Below are 11,867 nucleotides of genomic sequence, written 5' to 3' on the forward strand. Positions count from 1 at the left end.
ACATTACATAATATAACAAAAGTCAAACTTTTACTTTATCGTTTATTTTTAAAAATGACTAAGAAACTAACGTAGGCCAGCCGTTAGCTTTATTTTGAAAACCTGCTAACCCGGAAATAATATCAAACGTGTTGTTTTGAAGTCAGCGTGCCTAGTACGAAAGTGAAACTCGTTTCTGTCCACCTCGGCGTTTGTTTTGCCTGCCTCGCTCTCTGGCTCTTGTCTTTTTTTGGACACTCGACACGCGAAGGTTCCGCGGGTGTCTCCTCCATGTCCGGCCACCACAACCACCACGACGGCTGCGGCTGCGAGGGTGCCCACGAACCCGCCGAGAGGGGCGTCGAGTACGGATTGTATCGGCGTATCGATGCCGACAAACTGCAGTGCCTGAACGAGAGCCGGGACGGCGACGGCAAGTTGGTCTTCAAGCCGTGGGACCAGCGTAACGACCGTGAAAGGGTACGAGGAATCGGTTATATATATATAATATCTACAAATGTATTCTTATTTTATCTGGAAAATATATGCGTAGTTTTAGGGTGTTTCAGAGAAGTCTGTGACGCTTGGTGTCGGGGTCAGCGTCCACTCGCTTCATCGCGGTTCAGTTATCGCGGCGTCACCATCGCGGATTTTCAATTGTGACAATGTTTTCTAACAGAAACGTATTCTTCTTGATATTTTTCTCACTATTAAGTCAGAGCAGTAAAAAAAACATATCTATGTTGTGCATTTGTTTTTGAATTAAAGAAACAAAAAGGAAACAGGCAAAAAGAAATCTCTCACATATTTGAAGTTTATCTCATTATTTTACCCTACTTTCTTTCTTTTAAGGTGAACCAGTCAAAACAATAATGATTTTCTGTATTTTCGTTTTTTTTTCCCAAAAAAATCTAGGAGACAAAAAAAAGGCGATACAAAAAAAACAGTTTTTTGAGATTTTCATTTAGTAACAACTTTTTATTGGAAGTTTACCTTGCTATTTTCTTGATATTTTTCCTCCTTTTAAGTCAGGCCACTCAAAAAAAGAAAGAAAGAAAAGGAAAAAAAAGAAACAAAGTAAATAAAAAAATATAATTTTTAGCTTAACTTTATTGCAGGTTTACCTGGCTATTTTTCTTGATATTTTTCCTCCTCATAAGTCAAACCAGACAAATATAAATATCAATTTTACCCTTGCATTTTTTAACAACAGAAACTTATAAAAGGGGGAACAAAACCAAAAATATTCAAACTTTTTTGGGGATTTCCATTTCTGACCATAAGTTTTTATATTACAGGTTTAGCTTGCTATTTTACTTCCCTTTGAGTCTGACTAGCCGAAAAAATATATTGATTATGTACTTACATTTTTAACAAAAGAAATAGACTAACAAAAAGGGAACAAAAGCAAAAACAAAAAAAAAAAAAATATTCTGCGTATAGATTTGGGAGTTGTGGATGCGCCACTGTCAGCACACAGGGAACTCTGTAATAATATTCTATTCTTGCAGAGAATAAATGGACATTATTCAAAATTATTCTGACATTTTTTTGCCATCCAGTTTGTGGAGAGTGACGCCGACGAAGAGCTCTTGTTCAATATCCCGTAAGTTCTCCGCAATTTTCTCATTTCGATGATTCATCAACACTCCGATTTCACCCTCATGCGAGCGTCACGCTTTTATCCGAGCGTCACGGCGGATTTGCAACACTGCTTACGCCGCGTTCCGTTTTGTTTCGCCTTTCATTTCTATTTCTTCTCAGGTTTACTGGCAGCGTCAAGCTGAAAGGCATCATCATCTCCGGAGAAGATGACGACTCGCATCCGGCCGAGATACGATTGTTAGTCTCACGCCGTGGGGAGCTATGAAGAGGTTCTTCGCCAACGGGAAAAAAATTCTCATAGATTTTATTGACTTTTTTTTTTTTTTAATGTATACTACAATCCCAATATATAATGTATCTATTATTATTACTCATTATATTATTATGAGAAAAATTTACTTGTCATTTTTGGTACCCTCACGATTATTGTCAGTACATAAACAAAATACAGTGTATGCATATATATTAGAGACACTTTTTTCTGGAATTTTGGCAGGATTACTGCAGAATGGGAGTCTCTCTCTCTCTCTCTCTCTCTCTCTCTCTCTCTCTCTCTCTCTCTCTCTCTCTCTCTCTCTATATATATATATATATATATATATATATATATATATATATATATATATATATAAACTTTGTGATATTCCCTTCTAGGTACAAGAACATCCCTCAAATGTCCTTTGACGACACCGGCAGGGAACCCGAACAAGCTTTCAGACTGAATCGAGACCCCAACGCTCAGCTGGAGTACCCCACCAAGTGAGTCCGGAACATGAGTTAAGAACCCAAGCTCCGTCTTTAACTAAGCGTCCCGGTTTTCGTATTTTTGGATTTCCAGGATCGCCCGTTTTTCCAACGTCCAGCACCTCTCCATCCATATCTCCAAGAACTTTGGCGCAGAGAGCACTCGGATCTACTACATCGGTCTCAGGGGAGAATACTCGGAGGTCAGTCTCGAGCACTTTTTCAAAACGGCAGTTTGATAAGCACTTTAAAATCGCTAGCTTATTTCTCATGCTAATTAGCATCATCGTTACGCGCTGATTTTGGTGGGACGTTTTTATTTATGTACGTATTTGCGGCGTTCGTAATTTTTGCGACTTTTGACTTTTGTTTCTCTCGTTTGAAGGCTCACAGACACGAAGTGACCATCTGCAACTACGAGGCGGCGGCGAACCCCGCCGATCACAAAGTGGAGAGCATCATCCCGCAAACTAACTTTATTTCCTAAGGCTTGGCATCCGAGGAGGAGGAGGAGGAAGAAAAGGCTGTCGGCGAGGCGGCTCAAGCCAGCACAATGACGCATTTGTGGCGGCGTGTCGTCGGCCAGCTAGCCAAGCGCGACGCCGAGCGCTGAAATGTGACGAGCTCTCCAAAGCCTCACTGCTTTCTCTTTGGCAATGGAGATAGAATTCACAAGTTTGTTATCTGCTTGAAATAAAATGCTGACAAGCAAGTGAGCAGCGTTCAATTAATTTTGACGTAAAAGCACTTGAAAAGTTGATTTTTTTTTGGCCTGAGAATTGTTTTAGAGCTAGGATCACTTCTGTCCCTTTTTAGTTAAAAAACAAATCCAGTGTTTCTTCCTTTCTCTTGTATTTTCATTTCGTGTTCCCTTTTTTATCACACAAACACAAAAATAGCTGCAGTAACTAAAATCAACAAACTAGAGATTTAACTTTTTTTTCCCCTGATGTACTTTGTTTTGTTGTTTGTTTCTCTTAAAAAAAAATCTGTAAAATCAATACTTCTTCACCTGGTCGTAGTAGGAGTAAAAATATAAAGAAAAATAGGTAAACAAAAGGTAAACATGCAATCAGGTTATGGTCATACATTTTTTCTTCATTTGTTCTTGTTTCTTGTATTATTATCTTCCTTGGAAATCACACCAGTAACAAAAATTTGGATTTTTTTCTCTCCTACATGGATTTTTATAAGATCATATCTAGTTGAGGTTTATTTCATTATTTTCCTACATCTTAGGTTAAAAAAAAAAATCAAACTTTTTTGGTGGATTTTCCTTTCATGACCATAATTTAAATTCAGCTTTACTTTTTTATTTTTCCTCCTACCTGGGATCAGACAAAAGTAAATATCAATTGTCGGTAATTTTTTGAAGAATCTTTTTATTTTTAAAAGGGAGCAAAGACGAAAAACATTTTTGTGGACTTTCATTTATGTCTATAACATTATTGCAGGTTTATCTCGCTATTTTTCGTCATATTATTTTCTCTTCTGTCGGACCCGACAAAACTATCAGTTTATATATTATTTTTAACAAAAGAAACAAACTTTAAAAAACGCAAACAAAAGCAAAAAAATATACATCTCGATGAGGATTTTGGTACCTGCAGGTATTTTTTGAGAACGAAGGAACAATGTAAACTCAAAAAAACTCAACAACTAAAAAAAAAATCAAAATGAAAGCTAAATTGGAGGTGTATTCGTCACGTAATTCAAACGTACATGAAGCCTTGTTGCGGTTTCAAATCGGTTATGGGCGTGGTTATTTCTGACGTAACAAGCCTACCCCCGCCCCTCGATTGTGCAGACGCCAACCGGAAGTTCCGCTCGGCGGTGAACTAGGACAGCAACGAGCGGTGAGTGGAACAATTTATGTCAGCTACTAGCGGGCCTTCCCTACTCTCCTCCGCGGTTTACTCGCGGACATATCCTCTTGAATACCGTTTTGGAGCCTTCTCCGGCTCCCCCCCGAAGTCCCCCCTCGGTGCCCGGTGGCCATTTTGTGACGTTTAAACTCCCCGTCGTCGCGGACTGACACGCAGACGGAGACGCCGGTAGCGGACTATTACACTTATTGTGTTAGCCCATGCTAAGCTAGCATTGTGTGTATCTGTCTGTCTGTGTGTGTGTATGTGTGTGTGTGTGTGTGTGTGTGTTAAAGGGGTCAGATTAACCGGGATTTAATCCGTCTCAGAGGGCTGGTGGGACAGTCGGATTTCGAGTTTTATCGTTAATTCGAATGCCATCACGGGGAATAAAGGAATAATCGAGCATTGTCTCCCTGCGGCTCGTTAACCGCGCGCAGACCCGCTTCCGCCTCCGCGCTCGCCGCCGGTCATGCATTTCGATCCCTGCGGAAATTATGTTTAAACGGGACGGTTTTGCACGGAATCGCGAGCTTGTTTGGATTGCGAGCTGCGTTGGGTGATGTGAGGAAGATGAGGTGGCGGAAGATGCGGATTTGGGGCCGCCTGTCACTCACTGCCGCATTTGATCGTCCGGTTGTTTGGCAGCCATCTCTCGGAGTGAAAGTATTCTTGTTTTTCTATTCTAGTGTGGCAACCCACACTTGCTTTGAAGAAATTAGCATTGTAGTTGACAATATTGCAGAAAACTGATTAAATTAGAATATATGATTTAGGGGTAGTGGTTCGCAACCTTTTTTTTCAGTGATGTACCCACTGAGATATATTTTCAGGCATGTATACCTTAACCAGTGCAAAGCATTTTTGGTTTAAAAAAAAAAAAAAAAAAAAGACTTAAATCATGCCATCAGTGTCTGATTTATTAAACTTTAGACCCGTTCCGGCCTTGATTTGTATTGGTCCAAAAAAATAAATCTAAAGTTTCAGACCTGTTCTCAAAATATATATACAGTACATAAATAAATATGTATCCACAGAAAAATATTAAAATAATGCATCCTGTTTAGGGGTTACAGTGGCGAAATGTTCACAAAATAAATAATTAACTTAATTATTAATACAATTTTGTTGACAAAAATAATCAACATAAAGTATCAGACCTGTTCTAAAAAATAAATACATATTTGCCCACAAAAAAATATTAAATATAAAGCGTCCTGTTTTGGGGTTAAGGTAGAGATATGTTCACAAAATGAATCATTCACTTAATTATTAATAAATATTTGTTCACAAAAAAACAACAGTCAGACCTGTTCTCAAAAATAAAATCAATATAAATAAATATTGTCCACAGAAAAATATTCAACTTAGTGTCCTTATTTGGGATCATAGTAGAGATGAACTAACAAAAATAAATCATTACTTGAATGACCTTCTGAACATAAAATTTGTTTTTTGAATTTATATGTTCCTGACACCGTTAATTCAATCCTAATTTTTAAAGGATTTTTGCATGTTTGTTTTCTTTAAAATCTCTAATACCCCCTGAAGTTCTTTCAAGTACCCCCATTTGAGAACCATTCGATTTTGCTGATTATATTATGTAAACAAGCGTAATATGGAATGTAAATATGTATAATTGTAAAATTTCTTGAAAATCGCAATGTTCTATTGCTTGTAAGCAAATTTGCAGAACAGCCTGACACATGCGGGCACCATGTTGGTGACCCCTGCTATCTAATGAGGTCCTTTATTCTATTTGTGTGGCATCATACAGTAAATCTCCACATGCCTTTGTTTCTTTCTGTGGCATCACGCCTTAAATCTGGACACGAAAAAAGGTCAGCTCCAGTCATTCCATTAGACATTCAATTGAGTGCGTTTGAGAGAGCGCGTGTGTTCTTGTGGCATCCTACATTTGGACTGAAACGTGCTAGCAAAAGCTGGTTTGATTGACTCGCATAGCGTGTTGCTCAAGTAATCAAAGTCATGCAAGATGGCACACTCGTGATGGCCTGTAACTATTCAGCCGGCGCCCCTTCGAAACTATCTACAGTTTGCTGAAAAGTGCTTTAGGCGTTTTGTTATGTTGCTAGGCAAACTAGCATCCGACACAACCTCGATACGACTACTTCTTCATGCCAAAATGACCCTCATTGAGTAAACGCGCTAAATCCGGTGGCCGGGTCAGTGGCGCAGTTTTTCGGACCGGACGCCGTTGGAATTTTTACTTGGAAAGTCAAGCATTATCCAGCTTGCGGTTTACATATGAACCCCACGTGTTTCCTCTTGCAAAACAGGCCCCGCAACATCATCATCAAGTCAAAGACATCAAGGAGTCTCGAAACCCTCATAAAAGCCGTTATCATCACAGTCCAAATTAAAATTTTAACTCATAAGTCGTCGATGACCCAATTAATGTAAGTGATCCCAATCCATTAGTTTCAGTTTCTCAATAGTGGGTTAGGGTTCAGATTTCTGTATTTCTACCTCAAATTTCTGACATTTGACTTTACTTTGGGGAAAGGCATCAACGCCTGATGTTGCGTAATTGTTTAGTGTTTTAAAACCACTAAACAATACAAAATAAACCACAATAGTTGGTAAATAAACTCTAAAGGGGAAAAAAGCCTTCACGTACTCTTTTCTTTCAAAATGAAGTTTTATTTGATTCATTGATACTCTTTTCTTTCAAAATGAAGTTTTATTTTATTCATTGATTTAATCACTGACAGGATCATCATTTCAAAAATACTTGATAGTGCCAGCCGTAAGAAAAAACAGAATTTTCTTTGATGATTTGGTCGAAGTCTTCAATGACGTGCACCACCAACGCTTACGTGGCTTTCAACCCTGCTTGTAAAACAAACGTTCTATTTTATGTGCTCATATTTCTCTCGCGTGTCCGCTCCCGTGTTTACAGATTCTCTTTCAGTATATGTGTGGCAACAACATGTCTGCGCCGCTGCTCGCCGAGGCTGTCACCGTGTCCGGGAATGAGAAGCAGACTGCGGCGGTGAGTTGCTCAGACGTTAGCTGTACACTACTAGCCTCTTGTGTCCGTGTTTTTTGAGGACATTGTTTTTATATATAAAATTATATACACAAATTATACATATATAATATACACTATGCATACAATAAAAAAAAAAAAAAATATATATATATATATATAGTGTGTAAAAGCTGTTTTTTTTCTCGTTTCAGGTGATTTTCCTTCATGGATTGGGAGACACGGGGTAAGTAAGTGGGACTGTCTTAGTTCAGGCTCAAAATAAATCTCTTTACCCTCAATATATTTAAACTGGGACAAGTTTAACTGGAGTAGTCGCGCTTGGGCGCGAGCTGATGAATTCAATAAGGAAAAGGAAGCCGCCTTTGCGACAACAGAGAGGGCGTCTCATAAGAACAAGACCAGCTTTGTTTTTGCACAATAAGGGGCTTTTTCATGTTGTCATACACAGCTAAGAATGCTAATTAACATTATATGTTAAGCTGAAGCTATGGAATATTTTTTGTATATATGTTTTTTAAACAATTAATTCAGAAGACCAAAGAACACATTCCCGCTTATGCGAACATGAAGACAAATATTTCCTTTTTTTCAAGAGTCCAGACACTCAATCCCAGTATTTTTTTTTTTTTTTTTTTTTTGCCCAAGTGTTTGGCTTAAGAAGTTCCTGAAAATGCTTAGTATAAAATCAATTTCTTGAGGTAATTAAGCATAAAAGTAATCAAATATTTTTTACGTTAAAGAAAATCATTACTTAAGTTACTACTCTAATTAATTAATTAGTACTTACAGTAATTGATTAGCTTAGTACTCTGTTACCTGTGGAATTCAGTAATGTAATTGATTATTCGTTTAGTACTTGAAGTAATCCATATTTTCTGCTTTATAAAGCGCACCTATAAGCCTTCATTTATATCCAAAGCTGACAGTGCGTCTTATAATTCGATTTGAGTTATACAGCGCATAAAGCACGAGTTTTCATTTTTGGGAGATGGAAAAATAAAATAATGGCCATATAAATTCTTCAATTTTTACCTCTGCAGTTCAGTTATAATTATTATGATTTGAACATTTTTATAACACCTCATAAAAAGAGACACCTCGCTTGAAATTTTGATATGCTATATATGCTCCAATTTTGAAGAAATTTATATGGGGTCTTCAGATAGTACTAAAATAAAACCACTCTAACGCTTATATTCCATTAATCGAGTCTGACTGACTTATCTGATTGTTTTGTTGATGTCCCCTTTAGCTCAGCTCCATCTAGTGGATGCATTATGTAACCTCAGCCACTACTATAGTGCGGAACCTAAAATAACAGTAATCGATTACTTTAGGAGGTAAAATAATTGACTTTAGTACATAAATTACTATCACCTAGTACATTCAGTCATCCTTAAGTACCGAAACTATTACTGTATTAATTCTCTCGCCTCTAGTTAAAACACTTGAAAATATGACAAAAATTTGTGTCTCCAGTTAACTCTCATGCCAGCCTATATGGAGCACTTGAGCACCACTAGCTAGCGGGTGATTGATGCTGGCAGACTCATTTCAGTCCAAAAGTTATGCTAGAAGTCCACATCGATGCTGGACTACTTTGGGCATGATAATGTCCTTTTCTGCCATCATCTTTATGTTCTTCAGGCATGGGTGGGCCGACACCTTGACGGGGATCCAGATACCTTACGTCAAGTTCATCTGCCCTCACGCGTGAGTGTCCATATTAAGGAGTCTTGCCCACAGAGAGGTTTACCACCTCTTTTCTCCGTGTCCTGTTCAAACTAGACATGCCTTTTGTCTCCTACAGACCAAGGATGCCTGTCACCCTCAACATGAAAGTCATGATGCCCGCCTGGTAAGAAACGTCCATCCCAGGGCAAACGTAACCACACAGACGACCAAAATGTGACTGGTTGTTTCCGTGCTTTTGCACAGGTTTGATCTCATGGGCCTCAGCCCCGAAACGCCCGAGGACGAACCTGGAATCAAAAAGGCTGCTGATAACAGTGAGATTTCTTAAAAATCTAGAAGTCCCACAGACACTCTGAAGTACAATATATATAATTGGATTGCAATTATTTTAAAACTTATTGGGATCATAGTTTGTTGTATATCCTACCGGGAGTCAACCTGAGTGGACATTTTTTTTTGGTCTACCGTATATTTTTTTGCCTTGCTTGTGTCCTCTGTAGAAAGACATCCTGGTACGCCGGAAAATTGCTTCACTAATATTCCTTAGAAAATGTAACATAATTTAGGAATAAAGTGCTTAATATTCCAGTTAATTTCCTCTTAATTTGCAAAGAAAATGCTCCCGTCAATGCATCAAAAAGCATTTCATTAGATTTAATGATGCTGCGGAAACACTGTTAAAATCCCCCCGTTGGTTTAAATGATTTATGTGATTCTAAAAGAAAATTGGCAATTCCAGCACATCAGTTGGTTTAAATGATTGATGTGATTGTAAAAGAAAATTGGCAATTTCAGCTCATCACGGTGCAAGACTAAGACAAACAATAAGCGAATTTTAAAATGCATACAATTACAAATCTACACTGACCTCTAGCATCCTCTAGTGGTCAAAAAGTCAATCCTAAATAAGAGAAAGTAAAAATTCCAAAAATAAGGACTGTTTAATAAAATTAGTCAACACATTGCATTCTGCTTAATCATTTATTTATTTTGTCACCGTCCCTGCAGTCAAGGCCATCATCGAACATGAGGCCAAAAATGGCATCCCTCCAAACCGCATCATGCTCGGCGGCTTCTCTCAGGTAGTATGCCCAACCAGCGGTTGGTTACCTGACGTTCCTTCAAAAACAACGATTTGGATTTCCGCTGGGGAGATTGAAAAGCAGTTAGTTCACGTTGCATCTTCCTCCTTCAGGGTGGGGCCTTGTCCTTGTACACCGCCTTGACCTGCCAGTACCAACTGGCCGGCGTGGTGGCCCTCAGCTGCTGGCTGCCGCTTCACAAGAGCTTCCCTTTGGTAATTTCGATCATTTCAAGTCCACTGTGAAATCAAGCGGATGTGGCGTCTGACATGCGGCGTTTGTGGCGCGCAGGCCTCAAACGGCAACAAGAACCTGCCCATCCTGCAGTGCCACGGTGAGAAGGACGAGTTGATCCCCGTGCAGTTTGGAGCCATGACGGCGGAGAAGCTCAAATCCATCATCGACCCGCAGATGATCAGCTTCAAAACCTTCCCAGGGGTCCCTCACTCGTCCAGCACTCAGGTGACAAATTGTCATGCATTAAAAAAAAGTGTGTGTGTGTGTGTGTGTGTGAGCGAGACAATGCAGATAAGCTGATATTAGCAAACTAATATGAGCCGATTATCTTCCCAGCACACTGAAAACAAATTTTTCACTTATAGTATATTCTGTATGACGCCCAGTAAAGATGGATCTTTGACGTGCATTGATGTCAATGGCATTGAATGAGTTAATAGGTTCGATAGCAATATTGTTCAGAAATGTATTGGCATGTGTTGATCCCGCCGCAGGAGATGCTGGCAGTAAAGGAGTTCATCGAGAAGCACTTGCCTCAGATCTGACCTCCCCTCGTCCCGACTGTGACTTCCCCTCGTCCCCTGCTTGTGACACTGACCTCCCCCCCAGCCCCAAGTTGTCATCCCTCCGCAAACAGGAAACAGCCATGAGCACCCCTTTCTTCCTTCCACACACCCGCACAAATTGGATTAAAAAAAATAAAATGAAACTAATTTGCAGCCTCTGCAGGGAGAAAATCAACCCCATGTGTATGTAACATTCCTGTTGAGTATCTATTCATCACCATTCCATGTTTTTTTTTTTTTTTGCAAAACAAATAGCTCCCATGTTTAAAATGCTTATTTTTGCTCATGATGTCAAAAATCTCCCTCCTACAGCCACCTAACTCGTCCAACCTACTGTTCAAGCTCAAATGTCTGACTTAATAAAAGCGGCAATACAGCTGAAGAGTGATTTTACAAATTAAAAAAAACAAAAGCTAACCCTGAACAACTTGATCCTCAGACATCGAAATATCGGTCCGAGGAGTCACGTGTGCGTTTAAAAAACTCGACATCCGTCAGGTGTTTTTTTTTTTTTTTCTTCCTCGTTTCAGTGAATGTTTTCTCTCCTTGCGTTGTTCTGTTGGCACTCGTTTGGAAAAGCTTGGGGGGAGGAAAGACATCCGTTTTGATTGTTGTCGACAAATCAATGAATGTCTCAAGTAACGGTTGCGTTTCGTCCTCTTCGACTGCTGCCGTATTCTGATTTGTGACAGTGTCGCACACTTACGTGTTTTTCCTCCTTGTTTAACGTTTTAACATGATTTTGTGTAACAGAACTTTTTGGTGTGTCTGTTTTTTCACTGTTGTCATCTCATCCTTTTTATTGTTTATTATAATGATCATTCAGTAATGTGAGACTGGTGGTCTCTTTTTTGTTTCCAAGCACCTGTATGCAGAATAAATTACAAGAAAAACATGGGGCTCTTGTGTCTGAAGCATCCAGATTTACAATTACACTTTTAGAAAATCACCTTATTCCGAATGCGTTTTTGAGCGGATTGCGCCATTGTATTTTAATGTGAAGTAACTCCCGGAAATAGTCCTCTAGTCCCACCTACTTTCTCAAATGGACCAATAAACTGCTGAAGCTGGAGGAAGT

At 39.1% G+C, this 11,867-nt stretch overlaps 2 protein-coding genes across 5 annotated transcripts; both read left to right on the forward strand.

Moving 5' to 3' along the window:
* The first annotated feature begins 126 nt into the window (after window positions 1–126).
* On the forward strand, window positions 127–3,041 carry pithd1 (PITH (C-terminal proteasome-interacting domain of thioredoxin-like) domain containing 1). The gene is made up of 6 exons (XM_088405040.1): window positions 127–459; window positions 1,542–1,585; window positions 1,744–1,821; window positions 2,239–2,343; window positions 2,423–2,531; window positions 2,714–3,041. The coding sequence occupies exons 1-6, from the start codon at window positions 271–273 to the stop codon at window positions 2,813–2,815; spliced, it is 627 nt and encodes a 208-aa protein (XP_088261166.1). The 5' UTR covers window positions 127–270; the 3' UTR covers window positions 2,816–3,041.
* Window positions 3,042–4,113: 1,072 nt separating this feature from the next.
* lypla2 (lysophospholipase 2) lies at window positions 4,114–11,684 on the forward strand. 4 transcript variants are annotated; one of them, XM_088405169.1, is made up of 10 exons: window positions 4,114–4,184; window positions 7,117–7,209; window positions 7,401–7,432; window positions 8,857–8,922; window positions 9,020–9,067; window positions 9,148–9,218; window positions 9,913–9,986; window positions 10,100–10,201; window positions 10,278–10,448; window positions 10,718–11,684. In XM_088405169.1, the coding sequence occupies exons 2-10, from the start codon at window positions 7,132–7,134 to the stop codon at window positions 10,766–10,768; spliced, it is 693 nt and encodes a 230-aa protein (XP_088261295.1). In that variant the 5' UTR covers window positions 4,114–4,184; window positions 7,117–7,131; the 3' UTR covers window positions 10,769–11,684. The 4 variants fall into 4 exon arrangements, with proteins under 4 accessions (XP_088261295.1, XP_088261297.1, XP_088261298.1 ...); XM_088405171.1 differs by lacking the exon at window positions 4,114–4,184 and adding an exon at window positions 4,194–4,382; XM_088405172.1 differs by lacking the exon at window positions 4,114–4,184 and adding an exon at window positions 5,995–6,034.
* The last annotated feature ends 183 nt before the right edge of the window (window positions 11,685–11,867 follow it).

The sequence above is a fragment of the Hippichthys cyanospilos genome, chromosome 21 (assembly GCF_059441005.1).
Source record: "Hippichthys cyanospilos isolate Australia breed blue-spotted pipefish chromosome 21, RoL_Hcya_1.0, whole genome shotgun sequence".
Lineage (NCBI taxonomy): Eukaryota > Metazoa > Chordata > Actinopteri > Syngnathiformes > Syngnathidae > Hippichthys > Hippichthys cyanospilos.

What these genes read in the sequence shown, in the direction of transcription:
- pithd1 (XM_088405040.1), top strand. Translation starts at nt 271, where the DNA reads ATGTCCGGCCACCACAACCACCACGACGGCTGCGGCTGCGAGGGTGCC. An exon ending in CATCCGGCCGAGATACGATT is followed by an intron (nt 1,822 to 2,238) that starts GTTAGTCTCACG and finishes ATTCCCTTCTAG; the next exon opens with GTACAAGAACATCCCTCAAA. An exon ending in CAGCTGGAGTACCCCACCAA is followed by an intron (nt 2,344 to 2,422) that starts GTGAGTCCGGAA and finishes TTGGATTTCCAG; the next exon opens with GATCGCCCGTTTTTCCAACG.
- lypla2 (XM_088405169.1), top strand. Translation starts at nt 7,132, where the DNA reads ATGTGTGGCAACAACATGTCTGCGCCGCTGCTCGCCGAGGCTGTCACC. An exon ending in AAAGTCATGATGCCCGCCTG is followed by an intron (nt 9,068 to 9,147) that starts GTAAGAAACGTC and finishes GCTTTTGCACAG; the next exon opens with GTTTGATCTCATGGGCCTCA. An exon ending in TTCACAAGAGCTTCCCTTTG is followed by an intron (nt 10,202 to 10,277) that starts GTAATTTCGATC and finishes TGTGGCGCGCAG; the next exon opens with GCCTCAAACGGCAACAAGAA.